Raw genomic sequence first — 15,285 nt, forward strand, 5'->3', positions numbered from 1 at the left:
ACTTATTTAAAGCGGGCGAATTTTTATATATTCTATATCTCGAAGAGGAATCGAGCAAAATATCAAGTGTGTTATATTTTTGGAAAGACAATTTTAAATTCGTTTCAATAAATTAAAAATATACAGGGTGTTCCATATAAAAAATCAAATTTTCTGTTGATAATTCATAAATTATTTATTTTAAAAAAATTATACTTGAACCATTGAATTCTACGTAAAAAGGTGCTTTGGCAATGTTTTCATAAAAATACAAAATTTTCCACAGCAAAAAAGTTACAGCGATTTGTTAAAAGTGCATATTTTTGAATAACACCCCGTAACTCCGAAACGGTAACAGATATCGATATGCGGTTTTCACCATCATGTTTTTGACAAAAATTGAGCTCAGACACCGATATTAGTTTTCGTGTATCTCCTATAGAAAAGGGTGTTTCCATTTAAAAGCGTCGAATTTGACCCACTCTGTACATAAGTTACATATATTGATAAATATAATAATAAAGTATTCATTTCATGCTATGGCGTTCCAATTGTACAGCGATCTTCATTTCATAGTCGTTGCTGACGCCGTTTTTCTCGATCATACGGTAGTTACTGTCATGACAGAAACTTAAATTTGTTAACATTTTTACAAATTTAAAAAAAGGAGGAAAGATTGTTCCATTTATTGATCAAAAACTGTTAAAATTATTCTGCATTAAGTTTGACCATGAATATTTGTTAATTTAATTGATTAATCATAAGAAACCATTTTTGTAAAGCAGTGAATTTCCTACAAAACCGTGAGTGCGCGTATCATAATGATTTTTTGTTAACGAGTTATAAAATTCATAAGAAACAAGAAATCTGCCTTAAAATAATCAAACTTCAACATTTAATAACTTTCGAACGTGAGGTTTACAAAAAAATTGTAAGAGACCTGTTTTGTAGAGAATTCAATTTCCTACAAACAGATTAGACGAGATATTTTTTCCAAATAGTAGATCCCAAAATATGATTTTTTCTTTCTAATAATAATGAAAAAAATAGAAAACTGAAAGGCGGAGGACCTTCCTATTAAAATTAAGAGCTCATACTTGGAGAGAATTTTGTTGAAATGCTCAACCAACCTTTTTTTCAGAGTATAAAGTGAAAAAAAATCATAGTCGATTTTTCTGGCCCACCCTAATATACAGTAGATATTATTTATGTTTACTATACTCCTGGTTGGGTATCTGCGTTTTATTTGACGTTGTTAATTCAAATCGCCAGACACGTAATGTCCGGAAAACGATATGCAAGTGCTAGACGTTAAAACAAAGAACAGATTCAATTTATACTACTGTCCAAGCTGCTTGTCTTGACGTCTGAGATATCTGGCAAAATGACCGAGCGCAGACGGTGTGATCATTAAACTTTGAGGACAATAATAAATGTCGCGCTGTAAATTATACGGTTAGTAACAAGACGCGTAACAAGATGGCACACGGGGGAAATTTGATGTAATGGCTACCTAGGAAGATCGTAGTGGAAGGGTATAAATGCATTGTTTTGATACCGACTTGAAAATGAACTGGAAACTGGATTTATAACGGATTCAAAGACGAGATTACAAAGATTTCTTTAATCTATACTAATATATAAAAATCCTTAAGTGACTCACTGATTAATCACGATCCTGCTCAAACCACTCAACGTAATGGTGCGTCCAGACCTGAGGAGTCGAGTGCGAGACGAGAGCAAGACATGAGCGAGACAAGAGCGAGGCAAGAGCAAGACGAGTGCGAGACGAGAACAAGACATTTTCTATCCATTTTTTGACTCAAGGCTGCCGCGAGACAAGCGAGTTGGATCATAGTGAAAGGTGATCGGTTTGTGTAAACATGTCCGATGAAAAGCTGCAGCAAATAATAACGCATAAGTAATAAATTTATGTATCTTTAACATGATATTTGGTTCGACTTATTTCATTCATCGTCAATTTTTTCCCCTTTTATCCTTCATTTGTTTCGAGACACGACGCGACGTCTTTTACAAAATCCGTTTTTTAGAACAAAATGTTAAATAGAAAGGTTATAGGAAAGGTTAGGAAGCACATTTGAAAATTACTGTAGAGTATACAGGGTACTTCGAAAAGTGTTACGGATATACCGGGTGCGTCTCAAAAGTGGCGCACCCCTATAACTTTTTTATTTTTTAGATAAAAAAACGAGATTTGGTATGCTAGTATATGACATAAATTAGGATTGATTGACATATTCAATTGTTTTCGGCCACTTCCGGTTTCACGAAATGACTGCAACATGTGATTTTTAAATGGGACCCTCGGTATTTTCTTACTTTATTCGAGAAAAAACAACACTGTGACTCTCTCACACGCGGTATGTTTTAATGGGAATACCCTATTTTTTATTTTATTATTAGATTCTACGTGCAATTCGGTAACTTTTTTTGCATATCATATTATATATCTAAAATAATCGATTTTGTAATAATTCAATTTGTTTAAAGAAATAGATTTCGGTACGGTAAAAAGTGCCAGTGACGCAAAATTTATAAATTCTATTAAAAATGATAATACATATACGGTGTTCGATTTAAAAGATTTGGGATTATTTAATTTTAAATAGTCGAAATTCATAAATATTTGTTGAACACACTAATTCTAATAGCATCTAACTCAAATATCTTTACCTATATCTTTTTCTTCGTCCCTATAAAACTATCCTAACAAATTTTAGCACTCCAACTTAAAACAAAACATTAATGACAATTTTTTACGACTCTGAAATCTAACATTTTTTGTTTAAGCAAATTGAAATATTACAAAAACTATTAGTTTTAGGTATATAACGTTATACCTCGCATTATACATAAATAAAAAGTTATAAAATTTTACGCAGAATGTAAAAATAAAAAAAAATAATGTATTATTACATTTAAAAAACCATGTTATATCCGTAACACTATTTTGAACCACCCTGTATATTCTATAATAATTTTAAAATGTGTATCTTAACCTTCTCTACAGTTTTTCTATTTTTTTAATAATTCTAAAACACTTTTTAATAATTCTCAAAACAAATAAAATAATGAACTTTATCGTTGGCTCGCCCTGTATATTTAATTTACTAGGCAACAAGATTCAATAATAATTAAACTTCCTATAATAATCTCCTTCGTGTATGTTGACAGTAAAGAAATATTTTTTTACCTAGCGTATTAGCCCACGACCATTTTTGCGTCTCAAGCGCTTTTTGCTATTTTACCGTTTTAAGGGCTTTTGTCACAAGTAAGTTTCGATAAACTTCATACACGACCCTACGCCGTCATCATGCGGCATAGGTTTTTAATATCGATTCTGATGTGTCCTATTCATTCTCTTTATTTTGTAATAGATAGCCGCTAAAATTAATCCCGGGGGCACTCCTGTTAGTGAATCTAGAGGGAAGAGGCCTTTAGAAGATAGTCCCGGTAAGTACTAATAATTATTATTGTAATTGGTCGCTTGAAAAAATTGTATTAGTTCGATCGATAATTATTGCCGCCTAAATAACCTTGAAGCGAGCCGCTTTATAATTTCTTATTTTTTTTATCAGCAGGCTCTTGTTCTGTATTAATTTAATTCTCTTTTTATTAAATTATTTTTTGAGATTAAAGTTCCATTTCAAAATGCTGATGTGCAAAATTTCTATATATGAGTTTAAAAGAGAATCAAAGACCATGGTAAAACACACTTTAATAGCTAAGCTGGCTAAGTAAATTATAGGTAAAAATATTTTCGGGTATTTTATAGGTAAAGATTTTTTTTGTCATTTCTTTGTTGACATATACCACATCTCTTTCTTTTCTGGTATTGATTATTCAATTTTCTCTCTTCTATAAGTAAGAGATTCAGAATCGGAGTTATGGTTACTCTAGCTAAATTATATGGTAAAATGGTAAATGGCGCTGCAAGGCCTAAATGTTAAACGTAAATTTTTTACAGAAGTTTAAATAGTGCTTGGGGTTCGCTAGACCCCACCATGCCAGTTGAGGGTTAAAAATACAGTTTTGGCCCGTCACTTATTGTACCTGTAATTCCAAGCAGTAAGCTGCGTGCGCAGTGCCATATTCTTTCGGTGATGAATGGCAAGTAGTAAGCGACGAGTAATTCGCTTAATTTAGTTTATTTCAAAGCATTGTCGATGTAGGTTGTAAAATGTTGTCACTCAGATACGCAAAATATAACATCGTATAAATTTGCTACCTGCAATGCATGTAGAAAATTCGAGTATGTCGCAGTTTTCGCTCGAGTTATTCCATCACTAGACATTACTACCGCTTTCCCGTTCAACATATTCTAATAAATTTTCAATGAGAATTTTTAAGAGTTACAGCTTTCTAGGGTTCCGTACCCAAAGGGTAAAAATGGGAACCCTATTACTAAGACTTCGCTGTCCGCCTGTCTGACAAAGGTCTATCTTATGAACCTTTATAGCTAGACAGTTGAAATTTTTACAGATAATGTATATCTATGTTGCCGCTAGTGATGTTAATATTTCAGAAATTTTTGATTGTTCCAAGAATTTTCCGAAACTTTCGGAAATTTATGAAATTTTAAGAAATTTTACATATTTTTTGTTGATACTGATATAAAGGAATAAATTAGATGGACATTTGATACCAACATGTGAGTGAAAAAAAACAATAAACACAATATTAGTTGTTATATTTTTAATAAACAATACATGACTCATAATAGTCATAAACATAACACATAACTAAAATCTAGTGATGGGTTGTTATTTAACTATCTGTTATTTTATAACAATTATTTAGAAATAACATAACGCAACCGTTACTACTTCTAAAAAATAACAGATATAAAATAAAGACACGTAGAGATCGGCCGCTCGTGAAACGAAAAACGAAGTCGGCGCTCTGCACCGCCCCGAAATTCTATGCTGCTCGAAGCAATTCCAAAAAACAACTAGTATGGATGGAAAACCTGTTATTTCGTCAACCATCGATACAGGCGGCGAGACAACAGACAACGGAGTGGGGAATGCGCTACGGCGAACGTAGCTGCTTCGGTCGATCCCGTCGACGGTCGTATTGCGCTTATAACAGCTTAAAAATAATAGGATATAAAAGAAGCAGGTTTTTTGAAACAGTTGCGGGCATAACGCCTGGCGGTCGAGAAAACAGGAGTGGGAAAGGAAGGCTGCTGCATCGGTCGATTGTCGATGGAAGTTCGAAACAGGTTGGAGAATAACGCATCAGTTGTTGTAGATATATTGTTTTTCAACCTGTTACGAGCATAACGGGCGGAGGTCGAGATATTATGGCGCTGTATGTTTCAGTACGTTATTAAGTTTCAATATTTAGGTATTTATTTATTCTGAAAAATTTTCAGAATAATATTTTAAGATTTTTTAAAAATATATACAGGGTGTTTTGAAAAATCTGGTCATTGATTAATCACGATCCTGCTTAAAGCCCTTGACGTAAAAAGCTGATTTTTGGAAAACGGATTGACTTTAGGGTGCAGAGGTTCGATAAGAAGGGATTTTTCGAAACTCGAATTCAAAGGGGGTGAAACCACCCTCAAATAATAGAATATTTTTTATTTAAAAACCGGTGAGTTTTCCGGAAAAACTCTTAAACACGTATATTTTATTTCGTTGTTTTACATATTTTAAGATTTTTTAAAAATATATACAGGGTGTTTCATAAAATGTGACCATTGAGTAATCGCGATTCTGCTTGACGTTTAAAGCTGATTTTTGGCAAACGGATTGACTGTGAGGTTGAGGTTCGATAAGGAGGGGTTTCTCGAATCCTAAATTCCAAGAGGGTGAAAACGCCCCTCAAATATTACAATACTTGTTATTTAAAAAACGGTTAGTCTTTCGGGAAAACGCTTGGACACGCATAATTTATTTTGTTTTTTTACATATTTTGAAATTTTTTAAAAAATAATACAGGGTGTTCCAAAAAGTTGAGCAATTGATTAACCACGATTCTGCTTAAACTGCTCGACGTTTAAAGCTTATTTTTGGCAAATGTGAGAAAATTTTATCCAGTTTGTATGTCAATAGAAATTCTTGCTTTGCTTTATCATCACCATTACAAATTATTAATTCGACGCGGACGAAGTCGCGGGTACACGCTAGTTTAAGTGTAAAACTAATTCGAACTCTAGTGTATAGTTGGTTTACTTATGAAGAATATACTACACATTTTCTTATATTGCTATTTTTTGACCACAAATGGTAAAATTATAACTAAGGGCTTCTTGCCCGTCGAGTGAGATGCACCCTGTACACTGCTACGCAATTCAGGATCTACGCCGATCGATGGGCAAGGCGTAGGTAGATCGGAATGTATACGTATAGACGAGTGGCGGAATTTTGGCTTTTTTATATCGCAATTCCGACCGTTTTTAGAGAGGTATTTTAGATAACAATCGATATTTGGAAATTTTTAGACACCCTGGAAATACTACCACCGAGCATGTCATTGTAGCAACTTGCAACTGCGTTAATACGCCTGGCGGCGACCGCTTCATACTCTTTCAGATATTTAGCAATAAAATAAAGAAACCTGTTATTTTTAAGCTGTTATTTTAAGCTGTTTTTTATAAATAACTATAACAGTTTCAACTGTTATCTAAAAATAACAGTTTTGCCCATCACTACTAAAATCATTTAGTAACATTTGTATTTTGTACATAAACCATGAACTATGACTATGAACTTAAAAAAAAACAAAAAGTACGAAATATAAATTTAAAAAACGTAAAACACAAATAACTGAATTATTCTATTCCGGAATATTTTCAGGCGCCAAGCTGGTCCCCATCTTCATAGGGTATTATAGTAGTAGTAGTACTGTATTCGTCAGTTTCTATTTCCAAATCAGATATATTTGATGTATCATCTGGTTCTGATTCTGAAGGATGGACCTCTACCTCTACGGGTTCTAGTGGTTCTGGAGGAGTTTCATGTTGTTGAATATTATGCTCCATATCTACTTTTTGTTTTTGTAGTAATAATTTATTGTTATGAGCTACAAACATTATTTTGCTGGCTCTTTGTGCAGTTAAGCGCTTCCTTTTTTTAGTATGGATAAAACTGTAAGTAGTGAAACTTCTCTCAGTAGCTGCAGATGACGTTGGTAAAGACAGAAGAGCAACAGCTAAATATTTCAACTGAGTATTTTTACACATTGCTTGCCACCAACTTAGACAGTCTACATTTTTAACTTACATCCAAACGAGAGCCCATAAACCCGATTTGGCGCAATAATTTGTTACATCTGTAAAAATGGCTTCTTTATTATTGACACACTGAGGATGTTTGTTGGTGATATTGTTGATAAATTCCATAGCGGCTATGTGTTCTTCATTGTTAAGGTGCTCTCCCAGGAAACAGAGGGATCCAAGAGATTCGCGGCAAAATGCATTGGTTTAAGAGCCATACGTTTTCTATTTTGTAAGGCGGAGAAGCATTTTTTTTCTTCTGATTTAACACTAGGCATACTTGATACACTTTCGTTAAATTTTTGCTCTTTGCAAAATTCAGATTTTTGCGAATACTCGCGATTTCGGAACCGAATATTTCGGAAATTTCTGAAATTTCCTGCAAAATTCGAATGGAAATATTCGCTACCAACATCACTAGTTGCCGCTATAAGATACTAAAAACAGAATTAAATATATGTTTATAAATAAAAAAGTACTTTCACTAAACATTATCTTTTAAGTAAGAATTTTACATAGAATCTTTCAAGTCCTCGGTGGCCGCGTGGTTAAAGCATTAAGCCCCGTTCTCAGAACTGCGACTGTCGCCAGCGACACGACAAAAGAACCAATCAGATTTGTACAAAATTCAAACAGCTGTCAATTTTAAATTTAGTACAGCTCCCATTGGTCGTTTGAAGTGTCAATCAGTGTCGCTGTCGACACGACGCAGTTCTGAGAACGGGGCTTTAGAACTTTACGCTGCTATGACGTTGGAGCCGTAGTCAGGCAGGTTCGAATCCTAGCAAGGCGACTTTTTTAATCGTTTTTTTTAATTTTTACATATTTATTTTTACTTTTTACATATTTATTATTCATTAATACAATTTTTAGTATTGTGTTTCTTCATTTTTTTTAAATTACTTATACGCGCATTCAAAATTTCAGCTAAATCGGAAAAAAAGTTTATAATAATATAGTGTGTAATGTTGTATAGATAATGAATTGTACGGAACCCTTCGTGCGCGAGTCCGACTCGCACTTGACCAATTTTTATGGAATCAATGAAGAGTTTTTTTATTAAAGGCTATTAAGCTATCTTGTACACTTCGCGCTAAAAGAGGTTCTAAAAAGAACAATGTTCGACTGCAACGTCTGCTAGTAAAAATTTTAAGTTTAAAGTATCACAACACTATTTATTTAAACCAAAAACTCGTAATACAAAACTAAAATGTCAAAACGAATGATAATATCAGGAAATAAATAAATAAATGTGGCAGTTTGACATTTTTACAGCAGAGCTGCCACCTGAAGAAAAACCCTTTTTAGAAAAATATTTCAGTTATAATTCATATGCATGTCCCTGGTGATTAAGTCGACTTTTTTTAGCATTAAAATATGTCTCACTTATAGTAACTTTTATCCTCAAAATTTGATTTGAATCGTTAAAAGTACTTGAAAGAAAATTATAATAAATCGAAAAAATATTAAAACTATATCCCCCTGTAGCTACGAAACAAAGCAGAATCGGACATATGTTGATATGAAAAATAAATCTTATTTTTACGTGAAGAATCTCCCCACGAGAGATGGCACATGGTTTTTGAAACACCCTGTACAGTGTAGATAGTTATTAGACTGCAGTAATAAATCTAGATTTTTATTGTGCCAAAGATTCAACGAAAACCAGACGTCATATTTCACGTTAGTTCAGAAACGAAGAATCAGAATCTCCGAAACGAAGCATTTTAGGACATAAATTTATAACAACTTTTTCACTCATTTTTATCTGCAGAATATACGAGTACACTACTCATAATAATTATCGCATATTTGAAAAAAAGTAATTATTATATGACTAAATGAACCATGCCTTTTTTGCCTTCCTCTTGCGAGTTTTCTTGGGATAATAGGCTACTCGCTGACATGCAGTTTTTAAACGACCGACTATTTAGGTGCAAAAGTGACAACAATACATTCTTATGGAGCGGATTGGCCGACTATTTGATTGCATTGTAATAGCCGGCCGACTAAAAATTGCATGTCTTAGCATAGGCTTAATGTTTTGAATTTCCCTTTACAGTATCCAAACTATTTAAAAATGTAATTGGGAGAATTCAATGTGTCTTGTTTTTTCAAATTAATATATTTTTTTAAATACGCGATAATTGTTTTGAGTAGTTTATTTAAGAAGTTTCTCTATTTAAATTCGGACCACCCTGTATATTGAAAAATTAAAATTTTCATTGTACACGGTGTCCCACTAAGAATAGCTCTCGGCTGTATCTCAGAAAGTATTAGTCGTAGAACTTGCGGAAAAAATATTTATAACTAATAAGACCATGAGAAATTGCTGGAAATTATTTTCAAGTTTGTAGGACGGCCGCTGGAGGGCGTAACTGCTATGGAAAATAACAAAATGGAATTTTTAAGAAATTTTGCCTATAGATACGATGTACTATAAATAATAGCTTCTTTTTTGTTAGAACCATTTTCCCCTATCTGCTAAAATAAAGTGGTGGGGGAGGTTAGATCTGTTTTTATTTAAATATTAATAACTCCGGACTGGATGATCGGAATTCAACAAGCGAGGGCTCGTTTAAAAGAGCGTTTCTTACTCTATATTGTACCATATAAACAATAATAATAAGCTTTTGAACGTAGACGCTAGGGGGCGTTCTCTTACAATTTAACAAACATTGCGCGTTTTTTCAAAAAAATTAAATGCGATAGTATATGTAATTTTAGCTGATAGTAAAGAGTAATAAAAGCTTAACAAGTCAGCGAAAACCGCATCTTGATATCTTTTTTCAAACCAAAGTTATTAGCAAAATTATAATAAATACGAAAATATATGCCCTTAATTACCTTATTTTTCTAATACGGTATCACTAGCCCTCTTGATTATGATCATTCTAATAGAAAATAATATAAAAAAGATTATTTTATTCAAAAAATCGACAATGAACCAGAAAACCATAATACTAGATGTATTAATATCTAATAATTAAGATACCAATGACGGTGGACAAGAAACGACACCTCAGTGAATTCATGGTAGGCTTTGGAAAAAAGTTGCTTTTAAACGGACAGTTTAAACATCAAAATGTTATTATATCAACATTTTGATAGTCTCTGCAGTCTTTTTTTTGTCTTTTGATTACTTTTCTAAAAATGCCTTTCTTCAACAGAGAAAAAACGCTGCTAAGACTATCAAAATGTTAATCTAATAACACTTTGACGTTGATACTATTACGTCAAAAGCATCTTTTTTCCAAAGCCTACCATAACTTCACTGAGGCGTCTTTTCTTATTAATTGTCATTGATATCTTAATTATTACACTCAGGTGCAAAAAAACGCAATGGAGACATTTTTGGTCAAATTTAAAGTGTTATATTTTTGCCCTATTTTCATGAATGTAATTATATGTAATTATATATGCAAACTGTATGTAATTATATCAACTTTAATTCGTAAACTCAGTTTTTTATAAACTTTGGTATTTGGCTATTATACAAGGTTAATCGAGGGATTGTTTTTTTACCCTAACTTTAGAACACCCTGTGCAATAATTTCGTGTGTAGAGTTTCCTAAAATATAATTTTATGGTCAGAACCATGTCTCCTGAGCATTTTGTTTTTTGGATCATGTCAATACATGCCATAGTTAATTTTTAAGAGCGAAATGAACTTGCCACCAATAATTTGCAATTTTTTCAATGATCATTTCTCTTTGAAGTAATTTTTCAATATGACAAGGCCTCTTTGGTGATTATTGTGAACTATATGCTACTATGAACTGACCATCACGTTCGACGTTTGGGAAATGCTTGGCAGGAGGGTTAGAGGTTAGAGGTCGCGAAGCGCTACCAGCTTCATTAAATGAACTTCGTTAGGTTCTTAAAGAAGTATGAGAAAGCAGAACGCAATATGGTATACATATGTAGCCTCAATGACAGTATGATCGAACGTATACAGGTAACTATATCAGCCAAGGGAGGTTATACAAAGTATTAGGGTATTTTTTACAATTTTTTTTCTGTTTGTATACTTGAGTATTACAAATGTTTTCTTTCATATCGTTGGTTATGTTATCGTTATTAATGTTTATTAAAACCAGGACAGTTTCGTTAGTCTTTAACGTTTTTTTTAAATTTAGTATAGAGTATCCAATGCAGCGTAATACGAAGTTGCGACAATAGTCACCAAAACCATCTCGTCATATTAAAAAATGACATCCAAAAGTAATGATAATTAAAAAAATTGCAATTTGATCGTGATCAGTTCATTTCGTTCTTAAAAATTAACCAAAGTATGTATTGACATGAATCAAAAAACAAAATGCTCAGGTGTCATGGTTCTGGCCGTAAAATTATATTTTAGGAAAATTTGCACACGAAATTATTGCACAGGGTGTTTTAAAGTTAAGGTAAAAAAACAATCCCCCGATTAACCTTGTATAATATGCCAAATACTAAAGTTTATAAAAAACTTAGTTTACGAATTAAAGTTGATATAATAATATACAGTTTGCTAAAAAAATCATGAAAATAGGGCTAAATATAACAAAAATATAACAGTTTAAATTTGACCAAAATTTTCTCCATTGCGTTTTTTTTTGCATCGAGTGTAGATATTAATAGATCTGGTGTTATGGTATTCTGGTATATTGTCGATTTTAGAATAATCTAATCATTTCTATATTTTTTGTCAGAATTTTCATAATCAAGAGGGCTAGTATACCGTGTTAGAAAAATAAGGTAATTAAGGGCTTATATTATCATATTTACTATAATTTTGTTAATAACTTTGGTTTGAAAAAAGATATCAAGATGCGGTTTTCGCTGACTTGTTAAGCTTTTATTACTCTTTACTATCAGCTAAAATTACATATACTATCGCATTTAATTTTTTTGAAAAAACGCGCAATGTTTGTTAAATTGTAAGAGAACGTCCCCTAGCGTCTATGTTCAAAAACTTTTTATTATACCTTATACGGTACAATATAGAGTAAGAAACGCTCTTTTAAACGAGCCCTGGCTTGTTGGATTCCGATCATCCAGTCCGGAGTTATTAATATTTAAATAAAAACAGATCTAACCTCCCCCCACCACTTTATTTTGGTAGATAGGGGAAAATGGCTCTAACAAAAAATATTCAAAATTTACTGAATATTATGAAGCTATTACTTATAGTACACCTGATCTAGGCAAAATTGTGTAAAAACTCAATTTTCTTATTTTTTGTTTCAGTTGCGCCCCTTAGCGGTTGTTCTACAAACTTGAAAATAATTTCCAGCAATTTCTCATACCCTCTTTAGTTATAAATATTTTTTTCCGCAGGCCCTACGGCTAATACTTTCCGAGATACAGCCGAGAGCTATTCTTAGTGGGACACCCTGTACATATATATATTGTTTCGTTCTTCAAAATTTTCATTTGTATTTAATTACTTAAACTGCTATTTATTTAACATTTTCCTATGTAGAAAGTGCCTTTAGTAAAAATAATTTAAAAAGTGCAAGACTTGCAAGAGTAAACATTTTAAACTGTACAAAACAATTAAAAAACATTCATAAACATAAGATTATTTATTGGTACAATGTTTTTTTTTTATAAAGTTCTTCATAGTAGACAAAATAAAGGATGCCCGAATTTTCTTCATCTGGAGCTATATTAGTTTTTTCAAACCCGGCACTTCAAGCATCAAAACGTTTAATAAGTCACTAGGTTCCTTAATAACTTTTTCTATAGTATATTTAACTCTTGCTATGATTTCATTATATTGCAAAAATGAAAAATTTATTTGTACTATTACATTTTTGCGAGAGCCTATTTTGTTTTAATTTTTCATAGAAAATTTCTTCAATTTACGGAAAATTCCCCACAGCACATTTTCAACGATATCAAAACAATTATACATAACCACAAAAAACGAAGCCAATTTACGCCAGATGGATGTCACCGTTGCCAATGTTTAACCCAGTTTAACGTTATCCTTATATTGCCTATTATTCTACTTATCCGTATTTATCGTTATATTTTACAACATATGGCAACCGCGCAAACTGAATCTTCCAAATTCACTGCTATCCTCCAGGGAATGCTAGCAGCTAGCATTCACTAGTAAAAGTTGGTTTCAAAAATAGCTGTTGAACTTTTACTAGCGTAGTCTTAGCAAATCAGTTAATGTGAGCGTTTACTAGTAATTGTTAACAATCACTGATTTCTGACTTTTACTGTAACATATAGAGATACAGCAACAGTAGCTGCGAGCGCTACGGACAGAAAATCAGTAAACTAACTTTTTAGATTTTTCTATCAATCCTGAGTCAACAGAAAATTGCTGTAAAAACTACCTTGCTGAGTTTGGAGTGATAAAAATCTAAACTGCGATAGATATTAATATCTCCGTCCTAGGAGTCACATCTTTATTATTTTTTCTCTGGGTTTAATGGTTTTATAGAGCGAAAACAATCTTGAACCGGATCAGGTTTGGAAAGTGGGTTCAGGTCTATGCTGCGTTTATTATATTTGGCTCAGCTTTGTATTTAACAACCATTTCCATCAAAATTTGATCTATTTCAAATAATTTTGAAATGAAATATAAAATAAAGTTAAAAAACTTATCACAACCCAATATTTTCCTGATAATTCTAGCAGGTAAGTACATACGTTCAGGCCGTAAGAGTCGAATTGAACTGTGAAGTGTTGTGTGAACTGAAGTTTGCACATGCTTAACTGTATGCGTAGCTAGGGTTCAATCCACGCCCCACTCTATACTGAACTTAAGTGTGTATAAACTAGACTGTTCAACCAAGTCGCTAAGTGTGGACGCCCCATTATAACTGTTTTTGATTTTGGGTCGTATATAGTATTATTTTTTTAGAACCAGATGCGAAGAAGGGTCCTGGTTTAGGACCACCGCAAATGGGCAGACCCCCCCAGGTCGCATTACCAATGGGGGGACCAATAGGCAACGGGCCACCCGGCACCGAGGATATGAAGGCTCCAGGACCGGCCCCTGGTGACAAAATGGGCATGGGAATGCGTAAGTTTTCTATAATACCGAAATAAAATCTTATGGCAGTCTTTATTTTAATATATTAGGTTTAGAAAATTAAAATAAGTTAAGGGATAATAGAAATTATATTTATTATTTATTGTGTTGAAATATTTACTTATTAGACTGTTTTCCCTTATTTTTTAAAAATTCTGTATTAATATTTAAAAAATGCATTGATTAACACAAATCTTATGAATATTTAGGTAATCCATTAGGTATGGGTGGTCCTCCAGGAGGCCAAGGTGGAAGAAATAGCCTCGAAATTATGATCCCAGGTCCAAAAGTGGGGCTTATTATTGGCAAAGGTGGAGAAACTATTAAACAGCTCCAGGAGAAAAGTGGAGCCAAGATGGTTGTTATACAGGTAACATAGTTTGCATACATTATATTTTGATCAAATCAATATACAATTTTCTGTGTTTAACAAAATAGTTTAAATGCTTAAATAATAATAATAGCTCCCGTATATAACGTTTAACGCCTTGGGAGTAGCAAGGTACAAAGGTTTAAATACTTCTGAGCTTGTTCAGTTTGCGGATATTTGTTTATAGTACTTCGGGAGAATGCAATGTTGCCCAACACAACCTCCTATGTTATCCACATTTTTTAAGTTATCAGTAGACATTTAAATTTAAAAATATTTAAAAAAACAAACAATACTTAGATTAATCTTATTCATTGTTGATGTTTTACTCATTGTAGATTACTATTAGGTATAGTGCAACGTCTACTATTTTAAATACCTTTTTTACAGTTTAGTAAATTGAAATAATGAAACACTAAATAATGAACAATTAAGGTACGCGCACACTGACCCGAGCCGCACGCGCCGCATCGACCTAAGAAAAATATTGTTTGTGATATTTTCAATGAAGGTGCGCACTCTAGTCAGAGCCGCATCGCTTCATTTAATCTATGTTATCTTGGGTCGTCGCGGCGCGTGCGGTTCTGGTCAGTGTACGCGTACCATTATAGCAGCTTTTTTTCGCCATATTACCAAATATTTTTTTTTAAT

General features: G+C 32.8%; 1 protein-coding gene across 1 annotated transcript in view; it reads left to right on the forward strand.

Moving 5' to 3' along the window:
- Positions 1 to 2,036: 2,036 nt before the first annotated feature.
- The window catches only part of LOC115886153 (far upstream element-binding protein 3), a 51,348-nt gene continuing 38,099 nt past the window's right edge, over positions 2,037 to 15,285 (forward strand). The window contains exons 1-4 of the mRNA XM_030905226.1: positions 2,037 to 2,063; positions 3,378 to 3,453; positions 14,094 to 14,255; positions 14,474 to 14,634. Coding sequence (XP_030761086.1) covers positions 2,037 to 2,063; positions 3,378 to 3,453; positions 14,094 to 14,255; positions 14,474 to 14,634 — 426 coding nt within the window. The remainder of the gene's footprint in view (positions 2,064 to 3,377; positions 3,454 to 14,093; positions 14,256 to 14,473; positions 14,635 to 15,285) is intronic.

This window comes from Sitophilus oryzae, unplaced genomic scaffold (genome assembly GCF_002938485.1).
Source record: "Sitophilus oryzae breed Bouriz unplaced genomic scaffold, Soryzae_2.0 scaffold_469_pilon_pilon, whole genome shotgun sequence".
In the NCBI taxonomy this organism is placed as follows: Eukaryota; Metazoa; Arthropoda; class Insecta; order Coleoptera; family Curculionidae; genus Sitophilus; species Sitophilus oryzae.